Here is a 24,487-nt window from a genome sequence, read left to right as displayed (position 1 = left end):
ACCGTCAAGAGCCAAAAAGCAAGTATTTTAGGTTTTGCAAGCTATTCAGTCTCTGATGCCCTATTCGGCATCTATAGTGCAAAAGGAGCCATAGAAAATATTCAAAATAAATTGGCCTATAAAACTACTTACAAAAACAGGTGGTGGACTGGATTTGACCCATGGGCCTTAATCTGCTGACCCCTGATCTACACCAACCTGCCAGAATCTGTAAGCCCATGCATAGTCCCAAAAGTTCTGTTCAACTACTGACCTTGTCATAGTGCCTGAAGGCTGCCAGCAAAGTGTCAAAGTTCTGGTAGTTAACTTTCTTCAAGTGGTGTCGCACTGCTGCAATCAGGGCTCTCTGTCTATCCTTGCCTCGAAGATACTCACCTGGAAGTCTGTTATGGATGAGATCACCAGCTCCTATTAAAGAGGGAGAGAAAAAGTCTTTCATCTGAATTCAGATAAAGTCTGTCAATATTATTCCCATCCTAAAAGAGAGAATGATCTAGCAACTTCTTTGAATGAAAAAATCTCATGCCTAACTCTGATTCTATTATGCAGTGTGTTAAAAACAAAAACAAAAACAAAAACCTTGTATATGAGGGGGACAAAACATAAGAGACTCTTAAATACAGAGAACAAACTGAGGGTTGCTGGAGTGGTTGTGGGTGGGCAGATGGGCTAAATGGGTAAGGGGCATTAAGGAAGACACTTGTTAGGATGAGCACTGGGTGTTATACATAGGGGATGAATCGCGGGAATCTATTCCGGAAATCATTATTGCACTATATGCTAACTAACTTGGGTGTAAATTTAAAAATAAATAAATAAACTTTTAAAAATCCTTGTATATAAAAAAGAACATAAAATAACTGATAAAACTTAATACTTCTGACAAAATGAATGTGGGGGGAGGGGATTCATCAGCCCTCCTAGGCTGTCTTTCCTAAGATGGTGAAGCCCTTGCCTATCTGCCTCTTAGCAAACATTTGTCTACAATGCTGAAGATCTGAAAGTGGGGCAGAGTCCATAAGGGACCACTCTATATGCCTTGAAGTTAATAAACCTCTGGGATCCCTTGTAAAAATGGAACTCAAATTACCTACTCCCTTCTAATATGAATTTCCAGTCTGCCTTCATTCTGCATATCAAGTTTCCATTTCTCAGCCCCGCTTCCCCAGTACAACCACCTACACAGGAGACCAGCCCTCATCACAGTTCCATTAATTGAGTCCTGACCCACAATCCCTTCACTTATCTGGAAGTAATAAAGTCTCCAGTCTACCTACTACATGCCCCCCTAGACCTGGACCTTGCTTCCACTTATCCTTCATGACTTAAACGAACTTCCCCAGATTATGACACAAAGAAAGTACAAACATACACTCTGCCTCTAAGCCCCATTCCTTGTCAGAAAATGGATTCCTTGGATGTTAATGGTGACAGAGATCAGAGTAGAGTTGACCCCATTGCTTCAGATGCGGTGGCTTGGTGGATGTCACCAGAAGGAACCTTTTGCCTCAATTCATGCCAATGCCCTTCCTTCCTGCTTTCTTGGGGGCAGGGTCATGTTGGCAGTTGACTGTCATATCCTAGATGGAATCATTTAAATCACTACATTGGTGCAGTTTGCAGCAACTAGTATTTATACCTGCTCTGTGTAAGTCCCTACATTAGGCTCTGTCAAGGGTCTCTTTTAATAGGTGCTCATTGCACCTCTGAGATTCTTACTTACTATAAAATCAGGCGCTAATCCCACCTATTCTGATAAAAGTCATGTTTTTACGGGTAGATATGGGTGAGAAGCCTACAACTAAGGCTGGCTCCAGGAACTTGGCAAGTGCCTCAGAACAAAGTCATCTGAAGTGGAATCAGCTATCATCGGACCACCCTGAAGTGGGCAAAGCATAAGTGGCTTCGTGAGAGGAAATCATGACAGTGAAAGTGATTTTTGACAGATAAGCATGGCTTCTTCTGTTCCTCCACATTCCTTCCCCCTAATATAAACCCTGTGGGTGGCTCTTCTGTAAAACAGAGGTCCTCATTCCTCCATAAGATGGCTCTTGATTGAGTTTTTGCCTTCAGAGGCCTTCCCTCTCCATTAACATCCAAAAGGAACATTTGAATGATGGTTTTTTTCAACTCCACCTGGTTTTGCCACTATACTCTTCACTAGGTATAACCCCTGGTGAGTGATATATATGCTGGTATCTTCTCCTGGCCTGGCCCTGAAAGAATATTTTATGAAGCTCATGTCAAATCACTTGCAATTACTCAAGAGTCATCTCTAAAGAGCTGAAATCAGGAGTAGAGTTCCGGCCCCGAGAGACCGTGACCTGGCTACCATTCCACGGCCGTCAGAAAAGCCAAGCAAGCTCTTTAATTGTACTCTGCCTGCAGCCAATTTCCATGATGCAGCACTGTCCACTGGTCTTGGTTCTGGTGCATACTCGGAGCTGGGCACAACCCTTACACGCTTCCTGGAGGCATCTTAACATACCCAGTAACTCCAGGCCTTAAGGATGAGACATTCTTTGCACAGCTGCCTTTATTTCCATAAGTAAGTGTAAAGGCCCAGTAAAGAAATCAGTAAGTCCCTAGAAGCAGGAGCTTCCTGCAGAATAAAGGCTATTCATTGACCCCAACAATGGTCACAAAAGGTGAGAACCTACAGTTAATCTGTCTCCATCCATAAACTCCAGAAAAAGTCCAGAGAGGACTTATCAGTCCCCTTTCACAGTTCAACTATGCAGCACCAATGCTGGTACTGATACTTACATCTTTTTAAAATTATTAATGTCAGTGTTCTTCCTTTTCATTTTGTAACACTATCTTATTCAATTTGTAAGGATAACTTCGATCAACTATTAGGAAATTTGTCAGTGCTGTCAAACTGTCAAAATGATAAACTATGTTTTGGATTCACCAATTCATGCTATAAATATTTGTGAAAAATGTACTGTATGCTAGACCCCGGGGATCCAACAGATAGCAAGATGAAGCACCCACCAGCATGAAGCCTACCCTCAAGTAAGCAGAATTTACCATGATTACCTATTTACTTTTCAGGCTCATTGATGCATTTCCTAAATCATCTCTTAACCACTCTTACAGGCAAGAAGAGCCTCTAAGACAGTTAGGCATACATTAAACATGCAACAATTCATCTAAAAAACAGACCCAAAATACAATCTCCTAATTAATGTGATTAATGTTGGTCGAAAACACTATTGCATAAGCTCAATAAATATACATCTTGTCAGTGAGTGGGCTTTAGCTAAAGCCTTTTCAACAGCCGTTCTTCAACTTGAGTTTAAGCATACATAAGAGCCTGCTTGATCAGCACGTCTGGGCACAGGTTCCAGGAACCTGCATATTTCATAAATTCCCTGGGTGATTTTAATGCAGGTAGACTGCAGACTCTTTGAAAACCACTGATACACGGCCTAATCCTGACAAGCCTTAGCCTAGTCTTGCCTTTGGATATCTACCGTACAGATGGCTCAGAAAGAAAGACAAAATCCTGGCAAGTTTCTTCTGCCACTTTATGGATTAATCGATTGATTGGCTGGTGGGAAGAGAGTGGTTCTTAATTATGTGATTGTAGAGTAGAGGGGTTTCTCAAACTTGAATGTGCCTACAATTCATCTGGGAATATTTCAAAATGCAGTTTCAGATTCAGTAGGTCTGGGGTGGAGCCTGGGACTCTGTATGGCTTAGAAACTCTCAGGGGACACCAACATTGCCAGTCTGCATACCACATTGAGTAACAAGAGCCTCGTCCAACGTTTGAATTCACCAAAAAGCTGCTTCGCTCACTTTCGTGTATTTAATACAGGCCATATTTATTTTCTAAATAAAGTTCTGAGGCTTGACTACACTTAAGGTATTCATTCACAAAGGCTTTAAACTGTACATATTTCAAACATAATATGAACATTTTTTTCTCTCCTGTGCTACAAATTGTTCTCATTAATGTTAATGTAATGTTTTAAGCCTTTAAAATGAGAAGCTTTGAGGGAAGGAGATGGTGAATTTAACAGCATAACTTTGTGGGGATGTTGCTGTTTGTTTTTTAAGGGGAAAGTTTGTATATTTACCATACTCCTCGGCACGGAGACAAGATCCAAACGTGTGGTCTGGGGGAACATTCATTGTTTCTGCAATGCTATCAAAGAAAACAAATCCTTTAGTTAAAACACTCAGCACATGGCATCTCTGGAATTTAGAATACACTTGCCATATGTTTTTAATAGCCTATATTTCTCCTATAACCAACTGTGAAGATCAAACAGAAGTTCTCCAAAAGATCTCCTGTCCAACCTCCCGCTTGCATTAGCAATGGCTATATATGCTTTCCCTGGCCTTCAGAAGCCCAGAGTTAAGAAGAAAATTAAGAACAGACTCAAAGCAGAATATGGAAATAGAGACAAACAGGCAGACAGACAGACACAGGGAAGAGAGAGAGAAAATGTAACATGATAAATTAAATTTCTAATATCCCAGAAATAAAGCTTTACACAAAATTCTCCCTCCCTTTTCTCCGAATGCCCTCTTCATTTCAGAGGACTCAGCACTTTCCTTGAACCCCAGGCTCTACGGAGTAAAGTTCCCTGATTAATACGAAAGATGACTTTTTAAATTAACGGATAGCACCTAACAGAAAACAAACCAACATTTACCACAAGAGCACTGTTTAAATTCCATCCAAAGACACTATCAATTCAAAGTTAATTATTAACTTACGGATCTAAAACTCTTCCAAGTTGATGTTGAAACTTTTCTTTGAAATCATCAACTCTCTTAGATACAACCTTAGCTCCTCTTTTCCTATAAAATTAGAAAATTGTCAACCTAAGTATTCTTGGTTGCCAAATACACATATGGTGAGGAATACCATAGTATCATTTGAGTCATCAAAACATACATCCAGTTTCAAAAAAAAGCTGTATGCTAAAAAAATCTGTATATGTTCATTCTTCTATCATTTATATTCTATTATAAAGATAAGTTTATAGTAGAATATAAAATTTTGTGTAAAGAATAAGACAAGCAGATTTAACATTTTTTTTCAGTAAACACAACCAAGGTGTTAATATCATTATCACAAATGCAACTCCTAAAATTTCTAAGTTTAAGCAACAAATAAATAACCAAAGAATATAAATAGATAACTCACATCTAGTAAGCAAATATATGGAGAAATTATGATACTCTCCAGTAACAAATGTATAATAAAAGAATAACAAAGTGGCACTTTTAACATAGTACATAAGCAAATATAGAGACAGACAGACAGAATACCTAACATTGGTACAACTTGCAGTAAAACACTTGGTAAATGCAAATTACTGTAATCTTTTTGGAAATAATTTGGTAATATGACCCAAAAAGCACAAAAACGGTCATTCCCTTTTATCTCTATCTGGGAGCCAATCATAAGAAGATAATCCACATAACAACTTAAAATACATACATATACATATATATATGTGTATGTATATGTATATATATTTGTAGCTCATTGACTACAAATGAAAAAAAAGGAGATAAATGTTTAGTCATGGAGGGTGATTAAATTATGTCACAATAACAAGAATACACTCTGCATGCATTTTAGATGTTGGTTATTAAGAATATACAGCAATATAAAATTATTTTATGTTAAGTGAGAAAGCAGGGTATAAAATAGGATCGCATGGTGATTAAAGCTATGTCAACATTTACACAGGAAGCTACACTAGAAAGAAATACATTGAAAAGATAATAATGGTTGAATTTTGGTGACAGGATTATGGCTGATTTTATTTTGCCAATTTTCTGTAATATAATTTCATTACTTCTATCACTGTGATTAAATGAACAAGGTTTCTTTTGAGAACTGTAAAGTATAACACTACTATTTAATAACATTAAAATTAATAAATTATTGTTTTGCTAAGACTAAAAACAATAAACATTAAATTCTTAAACTCCATTTGCTTTTAAAACTGTTTCCTGTACTATAGAAACACCGAGCCGTATAAATTTCTGGAGAAGAGTGACACTCTGTGGAGAAACAATAGATGAAATATAAAGTAATTCATCTCTTATATCTCCATTAACTTCCCCTTGGTTCAAAAAGGGGGAAAAAAGAACAATATGGGTAAAGTCAGAATAAATCAATGGCAGTTTAAGGGCCATAATTTGAACAAATAAGGTTGACATTCTAAAAACCACCTCCAAAGGGCATAATTAGGAACATGTAGGAATGAAATGGGTAAGGATTATAAATCACGGAGCTTACTCCTTTCACCCTAAAAGTGCCTAGATTATGCTTCTGGGAGAACTATGAAGTATCTGTTAGCAGCCATGTCTGTCGGAATATCCTTAACTTCAGCATCATTGCACAACCTCACAGCATTCACTAAACAACTCAGAATAAAGGCCTCTGTGTGAATTTTCACACACACACACACACACACACACACACACTCCCATCATCTGAAGATTCTGATTCTTCAAACCAAAGATCGTAAACAGAATATAGATAGAGGTAGCTTTACAGAGGAAATACATCCCTTAAAAGCTGAGCGTAAACCAAATTTACATTAAAATATAAAACTGAGATACCTTAAATTGTAAACATGCTTAACTCCAAAATTATAATAGACATCACACTGTAGAATGAAGAGGTGAGTTCTTTTTAAAATCCAGCAAACCAGGGGCACCTGGGTGCCTCAGTTGGTTAACTGTCCTACTTTGGCTCAGGTCATGATCTCATGGTTTGTGAGTTCAAGTCCCCACATCAGGCTCTGCACTAACAGTGTGGAGCTTGCTTGGGATTCTCTCTCCCTCTCTCTGCCCCTCCCCTACTCTCACCCCCTCTCTCTCTGATTTATATATTAAAATAAACTTTTAAAAATCCAGCAAACCAAAGCAATGAAGAATCTCTCTATTGCTTTTGCAATAATTAAGTTTCAAAATACAAGAAATATGATCAAATAAAGCATTGTTCCATCAATGATGTCTCCTTGGGGGTAGAGACAAGTTGGAGGAAAACGATCCCTGCATGTTACCTGCTTTTACAAATTCAGTGTTTGTTTGTTTGTTTTTTTAATTTAGATATAATTGACACATAACACTGCATTCATTTTGGTTGTATTCAGTGTATATTTCTATGACTATCCCACCAAATCATTGATAAATATGTCCTTGTTAATAACCTAAAGGCTCTGCTCTAGGACATTCTTAAGGACCACATTGCCGTTGTGTTTATTTTAGATCTTTTATAAATTGATAACAGCTTTACATTTCTAAGCTTTCAAAAATGGATAAACCACATTTTGTTATCTCCCTTTAGGCATTAATTTCTATATTTAATTCATATATCTATAATCCTTAATAATCCTTAAATAATGGTTTAACTACTTTAATATTAACAAGTTAACAAATGTTTGCTATATCGGTTCTTCTTCCATACTCTAAAGAAAACTATTTCATATGGGTTTAGTATATAATATTACAAGAATTTGTTTTGGGTTTATGTTTTACCATTATTGCTTTGAATAATTCAAGTATCAGAAACTCATAATAAAAAAGTAGACGAGGAATGGAAATCAGTATTTCAGGCCTGTGATCACAGAGTCCAGTGCCTATAAACCTGGTCTGGGGGTTAGAGGCAGCCTCTGGAGCCACGCTGCCTGGGTTTCATTTCTACCCCTAGTACTTTTTAGCTGCATGATATTGGGTACACGATTTAACTTCTTTGTACCACAGATTCTTCATCTGCAAAATTGAAAGGATAAAAATTATAACACAGCTACCTCAAAGAGTTGTTGGAAAAATTAAATTAATAACACGTAAAGTATTTAGCACCTTGCCTCTAACATAGGGAGCTGCTATCACAGGGGCCACACAGACGAATGAGCCAGGCAGGTTGAGTATCTGTGGGCATGCAAACTTTGTATGCACACTGAGGCCCATGGAGACTTGGATGGCCAGTGTCTCCTTTAAAGAGGGCAGAGGGCAAAACAAATCTACTTCTACAACTGGTGTGCAGAAGTACAGGCACGATGTACTGGGTTCCTGTGGTTGCTGTAACAAATTCCCATAAACTGGTGGCCTTAAATGACAAGAACATTCTCCCACAATTCCAGGAGGCCAAAAGTTAGAAACCAAGGTGTCAGCAAAGCTACATTCTCCCCAAAGGCTCTAGGGGAGAATCTATTCATTGCCTCTTCCAACATCTGGAGGCAAATATCATTCTTTGGCCTTTCTTGGCTGGAGGCCACATCACTCCAATCTCCCCCATCTTCACATCACCTCTTCTCTATGTGTCTTGTCCTCTTCTGTCTCAAATCTCCCTCTGCCTTCCCTTATAAGGACACTTGTCATTGGATTTAGGAACCACCCAGATAATCCAAAAATGACCTCTTCATCTCAAGATCCTTAACTTAATTACACTTCCAAAGACCCTTTTCTCACATAAGGTAACACTCATGGGTTCTAGGAATTAGAATATGAACAACATCTTTTTGAGGGGCCACCATTCAAGCCACTATATCAGTATTTCCAATCTTATGGTTTTTTAAGCATAGGAGGAAATATGAATTATTATCAGTAATCTCCCAATGCTTAAGTGTTAACCTATATATAAAACATAACACAGAAAATGAAAAATTAAGGAACTTTATTTTAATTTTCTAGGCAAGTAGTCCTATCTAGAATTCAGGCATAAAAAGGTCACAGTTTGCAAGAATTAAGTCAGATACTCAGGTGCCCAAATAACTATGAAACAAAACTGAATGATAAGTAACAATTCAGTTATATATAATATGACCATCTTATAGAGATATGAAAGCCCACATCTTTAAGAAACATGAATAGGGTTGATTCTATAGATTAAAAATACGTCTTCAGATTTGCTTGCAAAGGCATGAAATAACCATAGAATGATACACATACACACACACATACAGTATCATGGTTATCTCTGGGAGAACTGGGAAGTTTGGAAGACATACCACTGCATATCTTTTTCTATTAATTTTATGTTTGAACAATATCAATGCATTGCACCTCTTCAAAAAATAAATTTAATCAACATACTATTCTTTAAGTACATGTTCCATGATATTTAACACCTGTTTCAGGATACAATATAATTAAACTTACATTTGTAGTTCATGGAGCCAATATAAAGTTTTTGCCATGGCTCGTCCATCATTAAAATGTGGTGTTGGGACCCCATACAAGTTAAACCTATGGAAACTTGATGGGTTATACTTTCGGTTCTTTGCTTCTCCTATGATAAAAAAGAGGAAGCAACACAAATAACCTTATCTTGCAAGAAGCACATTATGCTCTCACTGACAATGAAAATGAGAGTGGGAACCAAATGGAATTGTAACAGTGCCAGGATTGCACAGATTTGGCAACGGAGGACAAGCATCCTCCCACGTGAGCTGGGAGACTGGTGGAACAAGAGTCCCTTGTCTTCATATCTGGAAAGTAAGTACAGAAATGACGTAGGAGAAAGACATATGAATGATGAAAAATCCAGGCCCCATTAACGTTGCAGAAATCTTAAAGATCAGGGGAGGTACTGCCGTGCTTTGGGATCCCAAGATTCCCTTTCCACTGTGCTAAGATTTGAGAGCCTGGTGTTTTGTACTTGCTGATTTGATGAGACCATCAGAACATTGCAACCCTCCCATTTCATTGTATTCACTTATCTCATATTAGAAACCGAAGCCTGAGAACCCAACAGGGAGCTTTTTATAATTAACATCTAATACTGTACTTTTTTCATGTCATAATGTGGAGTTAGTCTTCCAGATAAAAGTCTTCTAGATAAGGTGTTAGTCTTTCTAGATAAAACTAGAGATCAGCTAAAAGGTTAAAAAAAGGATGGAGATTCAACCTCACCAGTAATCCAAACAATGTAAATAAAAACAATAATGTGAAATCATAATTTGTCTCTCAGGTAAAAATAAAGAAGATTGGCAATGCTCACTGTTAAGGAGGATGGGAAGTGGAAATTCTAATACACTATGGGTGTGCGGGCAAACTGGGGCACCTATTTTGGTGTATGTTTTGGCTTTCAGAGTTAGTATTTCAAATGTTCATAAATCTAGGAATATATCCTAAAAACATCACATTCACAAAGATATATAAGCAATATATTTTGTGATACTGAAAAATACAATATAGATACTGATATGGAAAAACAACTACAGTGTTACATTAAATGGGGGGGAAGCAAGTAGAAAAAAGCATATATAGTGGGGAAACAAAACACACATATATACTCCTATGTGAATGCACAAAAAAAAGCATCTATGAAAGTATCATCTGTGAAAGACTGGGAATTGTGGGAGATTTTCTTTGTATTTTATAAAAGAAATACGTATTATTACAGTAATGACTAAAATTAAGTGTATTTGAAAGATGTTATATATTTATTGTTATTGAATGGTGCCCTTCACATATTATTTTTTAAATATTTATTTATTTATTTTTGAGAGAGAAAGAGAGAGAGGGTGCATGTGTGCAAATGGGGGAAGGGGAGAGACAGAGAATCCTAAGGGGCTCCGTGACTCAGGGCTCAAACTCATAAACCATAAGATTATGACCTGAGCCGAAATCAAGTCAGATGCTTAACTGACTGAGCCACCCAGGCACTCCATTTTTTTTTTTTTGACATATTATTTTAAGTAAAAAATGTTTAATGTATATACATTAAAGTTCCCCAAAAGCATGGAGAATATTACGCCGTTTAACTAAAGATAGATGGCTTAGTGCATGCAGGTTAAAAAGATATTCAAGATATAAACTGTGGTTATCTCTGGCTAATGGGATTTCAAGGTTACATTTACTTTCTCTTCCAATTTTTTTGAGATATTTAGGTATGTATGTATGTATGTATTTGTTTTAATATTTATTTATGCAGTATGTACCCCCCCCCCCAGTGTTGGGTGCAAACTCATGACCCTGAGATCAAGATTCACATGTTTTTCCAATCAAGCCAGCCAGGCACCCCAAAGATTTAATTTTTTTTATAGTAATCTCTATACCCAGTGTGGGGCTCAAACTTAAAACCCCAAGATCAAGTGTCACATGTTCTACCAACTGAGCCAGCCAGGTGCCCCCCATTTTTTGAGATTTTTAAATTCTCTACAATTATTATATATTTTTTATTTTTTAATGTTTATTTATTTTGAGAGAGAGAGCATATGTGTATCTGCCATCAGGGAAGGGGTAGAGAGAGAGGAAGAGAGAGAATCCCAAGTAGGCTCTGTGCTGTCAGCACAGAGCCCGACATGGGGCTCAATCTCACGAACCATCCTGAGTTACCCAGGCACCCTGGATTTTACACCTCTTCAAGAGGCCAATGAAACTTCCATAAAAAACAGCACATGGGGGCACCCAGGTAGCTTGGTTGGTTAAGCGTCTGACTCTCAATTTCGACTCAGGTCATGATCTCATGGTCCTGAGATCAAGCTCCACCTCGGGCTCCACACTGGGTATGGAACCTGCTTAAGATTCTCTCTCTCTTTCTCTCTCTCGCTCTCTCTCTTTCTCCCACTCTCTCCACCTCACCCCCCTCAAAAAAATTAAATTAAAAAAATTTTTAAATCATCAAATGAAAGTAATGTCAGTCATTTTATAGTCCATTAGAGCTCTTCTAAATATAAAAAAAAAATCTATGCTCATTTTCCTCTAATTGCTAAATATATATAAGGTATCTAGTTACAAGTTGTCTGTATTATGTTGTACATACATACATGTATATATGTTTGATGACAATTAAAAGTGCTGGATTTTATTGTACAATACATGCTCAGCTTTTTCAAAAAATGAATACAGTATTTTCACAAAAAGGGGGAAAGGGAAGGAGGAATAAGAGGAGGGAGGACTGGAGGGAGGAGAGGAAGAAAGGGAGGGAGGGAGAGAGCCAGGGAAGTAGAAGGGGTACCCACGACCGAGTGAGGGAAGCAGTGGCGTGAGAGTGGGAAGGCAGAAATCATCTCAGGACTGGATGTGTTAAAGTGTAGGGAATCAGCAGAGATTGGCCATGAAAGAAGAGAATGACAGATTCCAGACAGTGGAGCAATGAGAATAGGAAACAGGCCCAGCTACCAACAGAATTAGGAGGAAGAGCACAGAGAGGGACTATGGTATGAGAGGGTGGTAGAGGAGAAAAAGTAAAGAAATAAGAGAAAGCAAGGGAGAGAGGGGCCTTGCGCTGCAGTAAAGAGCAAGCCTTGCTTCTAGCTAATGAAGACTCAGTTCATGAATCAATCACATATAATCCATCAGCTTTCTCGGGACATATATTGGAGTCTGATTCTGTCTTCTATTAATTTCATCAAGAATCCACTTAGCACCAACATGCCAACAATTAAGCTGTATTTCACAGCACTCTAAATATCTAATGCCTTTTAGTTGTGCTATAGAATAGTTCTAGTGATATGCTACATCAGACAAGATTACATCATAATAGTAGGAGTAGGAGTGGGAATAAGCGTGGGAGTAGAAGTCAGAGTAGGAGTAGGAGTAGTAATTGAGCCCCTTCTATGTTCCAGGCACTATGCTAAGCATTTTGCAGGCACTCCCCTAATCCTCACAATATTATCATCTCCATTTAAGAGATTAGAATAGACGATGGTAGGATAATTAAAATATCCAAGATTTAGAGACAGTAAATAGATAAGCTAGCACTTGAACCTGTGCTATCTGATTCAAAAAACTGTGCACTTGACCATTACCCAATCTTAGTACTTAGAATAATCCTGACCTTTGAATAAGAACAGTATTTTTTTAAACCTAAAACTACCATGTAACCTTTCTAAGATGTTTTTTTCCTTTTAATAATACATACATTTCTACATTTAATATACAAAATGCATAAGTATATGTGTACCTAGCTATCAGGGGTTATGACCTTATGATTAATAAGTTATTATTTACTGATCACTTATTATATGCCAGGCATTTAAGCTTATACACATAATCTTCATTCCTCTCCACAAATCTGAGAATCCTATATGCTCAGGCCTATTTTACACTGGAGGGCACTTACCCACATAATAATCATTGTGAGAAACAACATACAGATCATGTCCTTCTTTTCCTTCTTTACATACTTCTTCATAGGGTTTTGGTGGATTCACTACATCTCTAGCAGATAATTCTAAAGGAAGAATTGATGAAATCAGGTTTAAGGTAATTTCCATCTATTTATAACATATTTAAATTGACTAGAACAAATGACAAATGAGGTATGCCAATGGCATAGGCTACATGGGCACTCTGAGAGAACACAAATGAAGATTTAGCAAGAAAGACAGGGCACAGCCTATACACAAATAGTGAAGAATACCAGAAAGCGGGTCAACTCAGAATAATCCTGTAAGGCAGTACTTTTTGTCTCATAGATGAATTATTACAGCTATGAATAGACATATGCACATTTTAGAACATTCTATTATGTATTTAAATGTGGTATACCTTGACAGTACTTTCACATTGAATGGTGTAATCCTAGATAGCAGTTATGATATAATAATTATAATGTTGTAATGCCATGCCTACATAAATACAATTTTTAAATACTAGTATAAAGGAAAAAGATCATCTATCCTAAAATACATTTTTCTCAAGCCTCAAATTTTGCCTAATTTTAACTTTAGATCTGACATGATGAAGTGTAGATTTTGCAGATTTTTCATCCCAAGAGAGAGGCATAATTTATTTCCAGAGTGGGTGTTACTATGTTAAGGAAAATAATCTATTGGCCCTTTGGGTGAAAACAAAGGTAGGGTTCCTGAGATAGAGCCTTAATGGGTGCAGAAAAACAAAGAGAACCAAACTTCTTTGCAGGATAAAGAAAAATGTAATTTGAGGTCTCCTGTGGTAAGATTCCTGGAGAAAGAGGAGAAGAGACCTGAAAAGGAGAGGAGGGAATAAATGTGAAATGGGTGTAAGGAAAAGCACCCAACAACATGGCAGGAGGCTGGGGCTTCAGAAGAAACAATGACCTGTGACCAATTCCATTTTAACTTATTGTTTGTTGAAAGATGGGCTCCACTCCTCTCCAAAGAAGAGTGAAGTTCTGCTCTACACACTGCCTACATTTGGTTAATACACGGTTGACACTGTGGATCTGCACGGATGGAGTGTGGTACACAGCACTGGTCAAACTTACTTGTTCTGTGGTCTGTTTCATAAAAAGTTAAGAGTTATGAGCACATCAGAAGCATCGGTGGAAATAAAACACACAAATGGATGTCCATAGAGACGGGATTGCAGACTTCATAGCTGGCTCCAATATTAACTTTCTTGAATCTCTCTCCTGTTTTTATATCATCTCTCGCTGAATCTGCCTCCAAAACCTGAAATTTTACTGCTTGGTACACATAAACTCTACGGGGGATTCTGGGTCTGAGACTAATTTTCTTGCTATGATCCCATCTTTCATTCTGAATCATCATTTATTTGTACCACCACCAAATGCCATGTCAACAAGATATTCAATTCCATTTTCTAAGAATTCTTTTTCTTTCTTTTTTTTTAGAAGACTCATTTTATCATCCAGCTCCCCACCATTTTTTTTTTTTATTACCTCTGACGACTGCTGTCCCAAATGTCGTATGGAGTACATCCAGGCCTTTAGGTAATCCTGGCGTTTGATCATGAGATTTTCCTAATGGTGCCCTTTGATTGCTTAAATATACTGATTCCTTTTTATCTTTAATTTTCTGTTGAAATGTTGTAATGGGCTGTGGATTTATCAATACCTTTGCCTAAAGAAATATATAAAGCACAGATGTAACAACCACCAAAAGCAAAAATCTGAAAACTGAAACTAATCAATAACTGGGAAGAAGAGAATATGATTATGGAAAAACATTTCATTGTCCTTGCCTTTGCTCATCTTCAAATGAACTGTCAGAATTGGAGCTATGAAGCTGAACCATGCCTACACATGAACCTTCAAGGATGCTCTAAGGTTTATGAAGAGAGCTCCGTGGTTACTTGACTCAGAGTCTAGAAGTGTGGGAACGACAAGTGCGAGAGCCACGAGGCTGCCACAGGCTCTCTCCAGATATATAGATGAGGTGTTCTGAATCTGGACTGCCCAGTCAACATTCAGCCTGCTCCCTGCAAAGTACACACAAGCACCATGTAGTGCCTCAACGTGGTATCACCCAGCCTTCATCCTCTCTGTGTTCTAACAAAGCCCAACAGCATTTCTCTCTACTCGGAGAGAATGGAGAGCAACTTGGCTCTTAATTACCTGAGGGGAGAATGTGTAGTTTGTGGCTCAGACCTTTAATATCTTGTGTCTTGGCTGTTGCTGCTTGGATTTTTTCACTACTCAAGAGTATGAGAGGGAAGGAAACTGGAACTGATGATTTCATTAATACCTCATTTGTGCAATTTCACTTTGGGAAGTTAATAACATACAGGGAAAAAAGGAAAAGACGTTACCGGTATTGAAGTTTTAGATCTTATTCCATGTGTCAAATAAGGTGCGATTTGGGGATCATTTGCTCTGCCATAAAATACTCTTTCAGCTCCAGCAGGTGGATATCTATAGTTGAAAAATTTTTTTGCCTCAGGCGGAGTAATTAGCTACAGTGAGACAAGAAAATGAAACTAAGTAGTTTTGAAAATATTAGCAAGATTAATCTATACCAATCAGTGAACACGCCCCCTTCATTGCATGAGTAGAGTAAGTACATGAGGAACTATAGACCCAAATAATGAAACTTCCTAACATGTGTCTGTTTTATAGAAATAAACATCATATTTTAAAATTTATATTAGAAAACAACCAGGAAGTATTCAGGTTAGAAAGCATAACATAAATGACTATTTTCTATAGAAATAAACGGTATTTTCAATAGTTTTTGTAGAGCTGGAAATTTTAAGCCTGCATTTTTACTTCCTTGGACAAAATCAATAAAAGGACTCAAAATACAGTAAATAATCAAAATTGACCACATTAAGTTTATACAACTTTCATAAGAAATGTTGGGAGTTGTCTAATGCTCACAAAAATCCATATTGAAAATGCTCACCCTGGGAAGTCTTTCAGTCAAACAGGTTGCAACTCTGTCTCCAATAGGAATAACTTTCCCTGCCTAAGGGGAAAAAGAAAATAAATAGTTGGCCATGTCAGTGTAGAGGTGGAGCATTTTAAACAATGGCATTTATTTCAAATTTGGGCTATGCTTCTAATGCTACAAAGTTACTTTCAACTATTTAACACAATTAAGAAAAAAAAGTAAGAAATATAGCAAATCTACAGTAATCCTGATATATAACATAATAAATATTAATTTCTAAATATACCACTATATATATATTATACCCACATATAGTTTTATATATACATACACACACACACGCACACACACACACACACACACACACACACACATATATAGTGGTAGTATTGTCAGTGATCGTCCAGTTATGGGATCTCTGTGAATATGCTGAGGGATTCAACTTTTAGAAATAATGTTTATCAGTTGCATGATATAATCAGTACAATGAGAGTACAGCTGCATTCAAACTAAGCTCAAGAAAAAGTATTAGGTACTTCTGAATGTGTGTGGTATGTTTGCATTTGAGTGTATTTCTACCAACACCCAACTTTTGGCATATGCAACTATGTCATTCCTGGCCAAGCTCCTTCAGTGAATGGCCCCAATGCACTTGGTTTTGTTCACTTAATTCTAACTTGGTTCTTACCTGTTCTTCCTTTGCCCAAGACAAAGATTATAATTATTTATTCCCAGAAATACACTTTTTATCTATTTCTCCTTTGTCATTTCAAGGCAGCTGATAGTTATTTGTGCAAAGAATAAGTTTCTTTTTAAAAAAAATTAGAGAAAGAAACTTCCCATAAAGAGTGTTCTGGGTCTTTGGAGGGTCATGGAGTAATCAGGATGGAGAAAAGCAGATAGATTGAGACTTGGGTGGATGGATAAATGTGTAGATGTTGGCAAGGGGATAGATTAAATAAATGGATAGCTGGATAAAAATATAAATAGATACATGGGTATAGATGGGTATGTGAAAGCTTTTTATTATGTTAAGTGTTGAGTACAGAATTCCTCTTAGGAGGAGAACCAGCAAGATTTAAAACAGTATCTTGACAACATCTCTGGGTATAAAAGAGGAAGCCCACAGACATGGGCAGACAGAGAATTTAATTGCTTTGCTAAAAAACAGGAGAGTGGCGCTTGGGTGTCTCAGTCGGTTGCACATCTAACTCTTGATTTGGGCTCAGGTCATGATCCCAGAGTGGTGGGATTGAGCCCCATGTCAAGCTCCATGCTGAGCATGGAGCCTGCTTGAGATATTCTCTCTCTCTCTCTCTCTCTCTCTCCCCCCTCTGTCCTTCCCCTGCTCATTCTCTAAAATAAAATAAAAAAAAATTAATGTGAAAAAATATGAACTATTGATGGGCTAGACTAAGGAAGGATTAAAGGAAATGACAATATTGAGGAGAAGGTGGGAAAGGCCTTCAACAAGTGAGAGGCCAGGAGGACCAATACAAGAAATTGGCCAGTGAGAAGCTTTAATGCCAAGTCTTAAGTAAATTCAATTTTTTAAAAGTCTTTAACACATGCTTATTTATTTATTTATTCATTTATTTATTTATTTGAGAGATAGAGCATGAGGGGGGAGAAGGGCAGAGAGAGAGAGAGAATCTTAAGCAGGGCTCCATCTCACGACTCTAAGATCATGACCTGAGCCGAAATCAAGAAAAGGACGTTCAACAGACTGAGCCACCCAGTCATTCCAAGTAAATTATATTCATACAACTACATTATGTGAGATCACTGTGTGAAAAAAGGGAAAGAGACTGTGTTGTAAATTGGGCTAAAGCAGCATACAGAAAAGGGAGGACACATACAAGTGATTTTTAATTCAGCTAAAGAATTGTAAGAAACCTCAGAGATATCAAGGAACATAAAGTCTCTCCTGCTATACCTGTTATAGGTGCTCCAGCCATTCTTTTAAATATTCAATGGAAAGATAGCCTCATGAGGCTGAAGAATATGGGAATACTCACGCAGCTAATTATGTGGGTGATAGTTACAGAGATAGAAGCAAGGATGGATTGATTGATGGATCAATCAGCCCATGGCCTCATACAGAATTCTACCTGTCCTTCATCCCGGCTTCCCTTCCAAGTGTTTGACGGTAGATATTCTAGGTTTTCATCATTGTAAACATTTTGTGGGCAGAAATGCCCTTGGGATTCCTCATAGAGTTGCCTACATGAAAAGCAATTTGATTGCAGATCAGTAGCTATGAGTAGGTTGATGTCCTCATGCCATTTGACTGGGGACACAACAATGGAAGCCATTATGTCTGATTTCTATCTAGTGTCATATAATATGTCTGACAAGTCTCCTCCACCCCACTTCAGTCATGGATCTCTCTTTTTACTTCAGTTGTTCTCAAGGATGTCTGTCCATCGCTTTGAGGTATGAAAGGTAGCAGAAAAAAGATTATTCTGAGCTGACCATTCTAAGAAACAGCAGATGAGAAAGAAGCTCTGCAAACAAGAATAGAAGTGACCCTTTCATAAGGGATATTTATGTTTTACAAAGGAAATCATTTGTAAATGTGTCTCCCTCCCAGAACCAGGAAGAAAAGGATGGCTGTAAGACTCCACTCTTATCAACAGGGAAACACTGACTTAAATCTGCATGACAAACCTAACCCTTGTTTACTCTACTTTTCTTGGCAACCTCCCACAACCGGACTTCCCTTTGTCCCAACACCTTTCTTTTGTTTTTAACTTAAGATGGTGTTTAAGACAATAGTGTTTTATTTACATAGACATAAACAAGCTCGGAGCCTGGAGCCTGGTTCAGGTTCTGTTTTAGGTTCTGTGTCTCCTTCTCTCTCTACCCCTCCCCTGCTCACACTCTGTCTCTCACTCTCAAAAATAAACATTTAAAAAAATTATATAAACGTAAACACACTAAATATGTAAACACAGGCAAATGGTTCAATAAATTATGGTATCTTCAAATGACATACTATTGTGGGGCACCTGGGTGGCTCAGTCGGTTAAGCACCTGACTTAGGCTCAGGTCATGATCTTGCAGTTTGAGAGTTCAAGACCCCCAATGGACTGTCTGCTGTCAGCACAGAGCCTGATTCCAGCCTGTCTGCCCCTCCCCTGCTGGAGTGTTTTTTTTCTCTCTCTCTCGTTCTCAAAAATTAATAAAACATTTAAAAAAATAATATACTATTGTATAATCATTTAAAATGATGGATATAAATAATTTTGAATAGTATAAAAATGTTCATGACATAATGTGAATTAAAACAAAGATGCAAATTTGTATCATACGGATACACACAGGCAGCTCTTTCTGCCCACAAGTCCCGTCCCCATGCTTTAATAAAACCACCTTTTCTGCACCAAAAAGAAAACAAACAAAAAACCAAAATACACAGAATCACATCTCTATACGCAGCAGTACACGCAGAACACATAGACAAAAAGTTGCTAGTTGTGATTCTATTTGAGTGGTGAGATTATAAGTGACTTACTTTCTTCTTTATACTATTCTTCTTAATATTTTACTACTATATATTGCTTTATAAAGCAAACGAAAGCAATAAAAGGTTATCAAAAAGCCTACAAACAACATCAAATAGAAGGCAAACGGCAACAAGAGCACCAGAAACTAAGAATAATAATCAAGTATACGCAGGCCCAAGACAGAATTTAGAAGCAGCTTTAATGGCCACCTTGAGTCTACTTCCCGAACTCTAAAAGGTAGCCTAGGGGAGTCCTAATGACCTTCCTAACCTGAGGAAGAGAGCAATGATCTTCCTGAAGATTTTCTGTTGACTCAGGGAGCTTTGGTGTCAGGATCCAGCCAAGAAATATAAACAAACATTAAGTATAACCCTATCCCCCAACACACCATAAAACACACTCTCCAGGACTGTGAACTCCTAGGAGGGACTTCTTCTTGCACCACCAGGGATGGGTAGAGTTCCTTAGCCCTGTTCCTCAAACTTTAGTCACATGAACACCTATAGTTAATGTATGTATTTTTAAAATTATGCTGGCAGGGGCGCCTGGGTGGCTTAGTCGGTTAAGCATCGGACAACTCTTGACTTCGGCTCAAGTCATGATCTCACAGTTTCATGGGTTTGAAGCCTGAATGGGACTCTGGGCTAACAGAGCAGAGCCTGCTTGGGATTCTCTCTCTCTTCCCTCTCTCTCTGTCTCTGCCCCTCCTCCACTTGCACTCTCTCTGAAAATAAATAAACTTTAAAAAAAAATGAAAATAAAATTATGCTGGCAAAAACTTGGGAAATGATGGATCTTTATTATACTAAGGTACATTTTAAATCTCCAAAGGAAGGATCATTTAGTGCTCTACCATTAATTTGACCTCGGAGGTTTTATTTGTGTCACTAAATTAGCCTTGTATGAAAAGCCATATATAGGAACCCCTACTTGGAGTTTCATTTCTTCAAGTGTTTCTACCACTGACTTCATTTATAAAATAAAAGGCTATTTCCAAGGTTGGTAATCGAAGAAAAAAATCTCCATATAGGTAAGACAGTGGGTTTTTAATAACATAAATCTTGCCTCCTTTCTCTTAAAGATTTATTCCCAACTACTATCTCTCAACCACAGATTGGTTTCAGAGGAAGAGGTACTGCCCTTTTAATTCTTGGTTTCAAACTTATTCCCCATAATATGATTAAGGCCAGCCTGGAATAAACACTTTAATAAATACTAGTAGATTTTTCAAAGGAGAGAGAGGAAGATAAAGTCTCAAACCCAGGGAATAAAAATGAAACCAAATAATCTATTTTATAAGGTATATTCATCTACATCTTTGCAGTTTCTATAGCAAGGATTCCCTACCTGATTTATCACTCATCATTTATCACTTATTTTAGCACCTATCATCCAGAAGGACAAGCCTATGCACCCCCAAGTTCAAGTCAAACATGTATGTACACCATACAGATGTGTCAAGATTGCCATCTGGTCTGGTTCAAAAGACTTAGAAGAATGAATGTTATTTTCTCTCTCTTTTTCAAAATTAACTTTGTCTAAATAATACATGTACTCTGTTCAAAAATCAAAGGGTTGTAATAAAAAACAGCATTTCCCCACCCCACTTGCATCTAGTCCTACCAACTGTCTTCTACACTTTCAGCCACTTCTGGTATTTATCTGCATGTTCCTAACCCTTATACTGATACATACTGATTAGTCTTAGACATCATCTACTGGTACCCTTTTATGATGGAGAAGGCTGGAGCTCTTATACCTCTCAGTACGGTTACATCATACTTTTTGATAAAGTCAATGGTGTTTACATTATGATAATTAGATTATTGTTCACGGCTGAAATAAGTAAGTATATTATATATTGTCATGTTACGTTATGTTACATTATTTTTTCCTAATCGTTGCTTTTGCCTTTGCTTTTTGTGTTTTTTAATATGCCTATTTCTAAATTTTTCCAAGTACTCCAACCAAACTGTCAAATTTCTAGGGTGTATTTGTTTTTTAAATAAGCTCTCCTATAGCACTTTGTCTTCTTGCTTTAATCTCAGCTGGTTGCTCTTAAGTCTGTGCAGAGCTCTTGTCCTGGGAATTTTTCCTTTGCCATGCTTCAGAGTTAGGTTTGCCTATTCCCTAAACCCCATCTATCCCCATTTCACTGAAGTAAATTCTTTAGTATTTTCCTAAAAAAGAATAAAAATCAACTTTTGATTCCTTGCATGTTAAAAACAAAAAACAAAAAACAAACAGGCTTAAAATGGAGCCATTTATGCTAAGCCCCATGTTAGCAAACTAGGACTTAATATATAACCTAATTGCAGTTTCAGCCTTTCCCAGGAGTGGAATTTTAAATCAATCAGTCTGGAATTTCCTGATCAACCCTTGTGAGGTCATCTGCTTAGTAGACCCCACCCTTACCAAAAGAAAGGTGACCTTGCCTGAAGTAATCCTTTCTTTTTATTAATGACTTCCTTATCCCTGTCCCTTCTGCTTATAAACGAGTTACATTTTGAACAGCTCCTCATAGCTCTTTTCCACTTACTAAAGGGGATGCTGCCTGATTCATGAGCTGTTAGAAAAAAGTCCATTAGATCTTCAAATTTACTCAGTTGAATTTTTTTTTTTAACAGGTTCCTGAAAATATCTTTATGCTACTCTTTACATTTGATTAGTGGTTTGGCTAGGTATAAAATACAAGGTAGCAAATAATTTCTCTCTCAATTCTGAAAGCATTATGCCAATGCCCTTTAAGAGGTGATCTAAGGTGGGGCACCTGGATGGCTCAATCAGGTTAAGCATCCAACTTCAGTTTAGGTCATGATCTCACAGTTTGAGTTTGAGCCCCACAGTTGGCCTTTCGGCTCTATGCTGACAGTTGGGTTCTGTGCTGACAGTATGGAGCCTGCTTGGGATTCTCTCTCCCTCTCTCTGCCCCTCCCCCACTTGTGCTCTCAAAATAAATAAACTTTAAAATATTAAAAAAAAAAAAAAAAGAGGCTGTCTAGGGTACCTAATGGGCTTAGTCAGTGGAGCATGCAACTCTTGATCTTGGGGTAGTGCATTAAACCCCCTTGGTGGGCAAAGAGATTACTTAAAAAAAAAAAAAGAAGTGATCTTGCTAATTAGATGTCTAATATAGTTCTGAATTTTTCCATTATATGTGATTTTTCCCCTCTATGGATGTATTTAGAATCATCTCTATATCCCTAGTTTTCAGAAATTTCATAGTAATGATCCATGGTATGGGTATTCTTTCCTTCATTTGGCTTGATCCTCAATTAACTACTTGCAAACTTTTTTAAACATTTATTTATTTTTGAGAGAATGCTTGCACAGGAGGGGCAGAGGGAGAGACAGAATCTCAAGCAGACTCTGAGCCGAGCTCAGAGCCCAAATGGAGTCTCCATCTCACCAACCATGACCTGAGCCGAAATCAAGAGTCGGACACTTAACTGACTGAGCCACCCAGGCACCCCAACTCCGTGCAATCTTGATTTGTATCCTAAAATCAAAGAAATGTGGCTGTATTTTTTGATAATTTTCTCTACCTCATTTTACCTATTCTCTCTTTCTGGCCCTACTATTAAATCAAATATGATGAGAGACCATAAGGCAAGCTGAGGGCCAAGCACAAGCTAGCACAACCCCCTTCCCTCCAGGGGGGATATGTGTGATATTCTTCAGGCACTTCTGGTTGCCCAAGGACATAGGAAAGGGAAAGAAAACCAACAGTTAACTGATAGAGGTCACAGTTGGGCAGGAAATAAGTCTCTACCAGTTTACAAATATCTTAGTACAATTAGAAGAAAAGGGGGATCTTATCAATAGCCTAATCTCCAGGAACTCTCTACTCTTTTTCTGTTTTCCTACCGTCTTAATGATAGTGTTTTGCTAGAGGGAAAAACAACTCTAGCCAGACAATAGCTAGGCCTCCAGTAATCTGTGAGTCTTCTTTAGCATATGGAAATCTCTTTAAGAAACTTCTTGAATCTACCTCCCCCAGCTCCACAGTATGTAACCAGTCACTCTGCACAACCCCAGTGCAGCTCTTTCTGCCCATGCATCCTGTCTCCTTGCTTTAATAAAATCACCTTTTTGCACCAAAGACTTCTTCAAGAATTCTTTCTTGGCTGTCAGCTCTGAATCCCCATGACCACTCCAAAAACCCATCAAAATGTATCTGAATATTTGTGGGGTGCCTGGGTGGCTCAGTTGGTTAAGCCTATGACTCTTGGTTTTGGCTCAGGTCATGATCTCACAGTTTCCTGGTTTTGAGCCCTGCATCAGGCTCTGTGCTGGCAACGTGGAGCCTGCTTGGGATTCTCTCTCTCTCTCCATCTGCCCCTCCCCCACTCACACTGTCTCTGTTTCTCTCAAAATAAATAAATAAACTTAAAAAGTATTTTTTAAGATGTATCTGAATATTTCTAATCATTGTTTTAATGTCTGGGAAATATCTTTGATTTCATCCTCTGAGAGAGAAAGCCAGGGAACCTGCATTACAGAAAGTATATTTTTCTTTATTAATGACCCATTTTCAGCATGGAGCTACATCCCTACCTTATCTTGGCCTTGGCATTTTTTACTCTAAAATCTGCTTTGGGAAAATAAATCCAGATTTGGTGGAAGGGAGTGGGAGCTGGTGCAGAGAGGTAGGGAGTCAGGCTAGCATAGGATAAAGAAGTGGAACCAGAAGCCCAACTGTGCTGAATATCAACTTACAACTGATCTTTTGATTTTCAGATCCAAACTTTACTACACTTTCTCCCAAGGGCTGGGCTTCTCAGGGATTATCCCAGGTTCCTAATATTTCCTTGTCTTTCATGACCTTGACATTTTTGGAGAACACGCCAGTTATTTTATAAAATGTCGTCCTTTGGTTTAGGTTTGACTAGTGTTTTCTTATGATTAAAGTTATACGTTTTTGTCAGGGGT

The 24,487-nt window shown here is 37.8% G+C and overlaps 1 protein-coding gene across 1 annotated transcript in view; it reads right to left on the bottom strand.

The window, feature by feature from the left end:
- EFHB (EF-hand domain family member B) overlaps positions 1–24,487 on the bottom strand; it is a 48,334-nt gene that overhangs the window by 14,015 nt on the left and 9,832 nt on the right. Inside the window, exons 2-9 of the mRNA XM_047098793.1 lie at positions 16,059–16,121; positions 15,466–15,609; positions 14,597–14,777; positions 13,055–13,165; positions 9,145–9,274; positions 4,735–4,818; positions 4,089–4,156; positions 254–408 (exon numbers count right to left, since the gene is read on the bottom strand). Coding sequence (XP_046954749.1) covers positions 254–408; positions 4,089–4,156; positions 4,735–4,818; positions 9,145–9,274; positions 13,055–13,165; positions 14,597–14,777; positions 15,466–15,609; positions 16,059–16,121 — 936 coding nt within the window. The remainder of the gene's footprint in view (positions 1–253; positions 409–4,088; positions 4,157–4,734; positions 4,819–9,144; positions 9,275–13,054; positions 13,166–14,596; positions 14,778–15,465; positions 15,610–16,058; positions 16,122–24,487) is intronic.

The sequence above is a fragment of the Lynx rufus genome, unplaced genomic scaffold, assembly GCF_022079265.1.
Source record: "Lynx rufus isolate CCGP_SWC_20201006 ecotype Redwood Valley unplaced genomic scaffold, mLynRuf1.p SCAF_5, whole genome shotgun sequence".
Lineage (NCBI taxonomy): Eukaryota > Metazoa > Chordata > Mammalia > Carnivora > Felidae > Lynx > Lynx rufus.
Note: the sequence above shows the minus strand (reverse complement) of the source record. Positions and strands in the feature narration are given on the sequence as shown.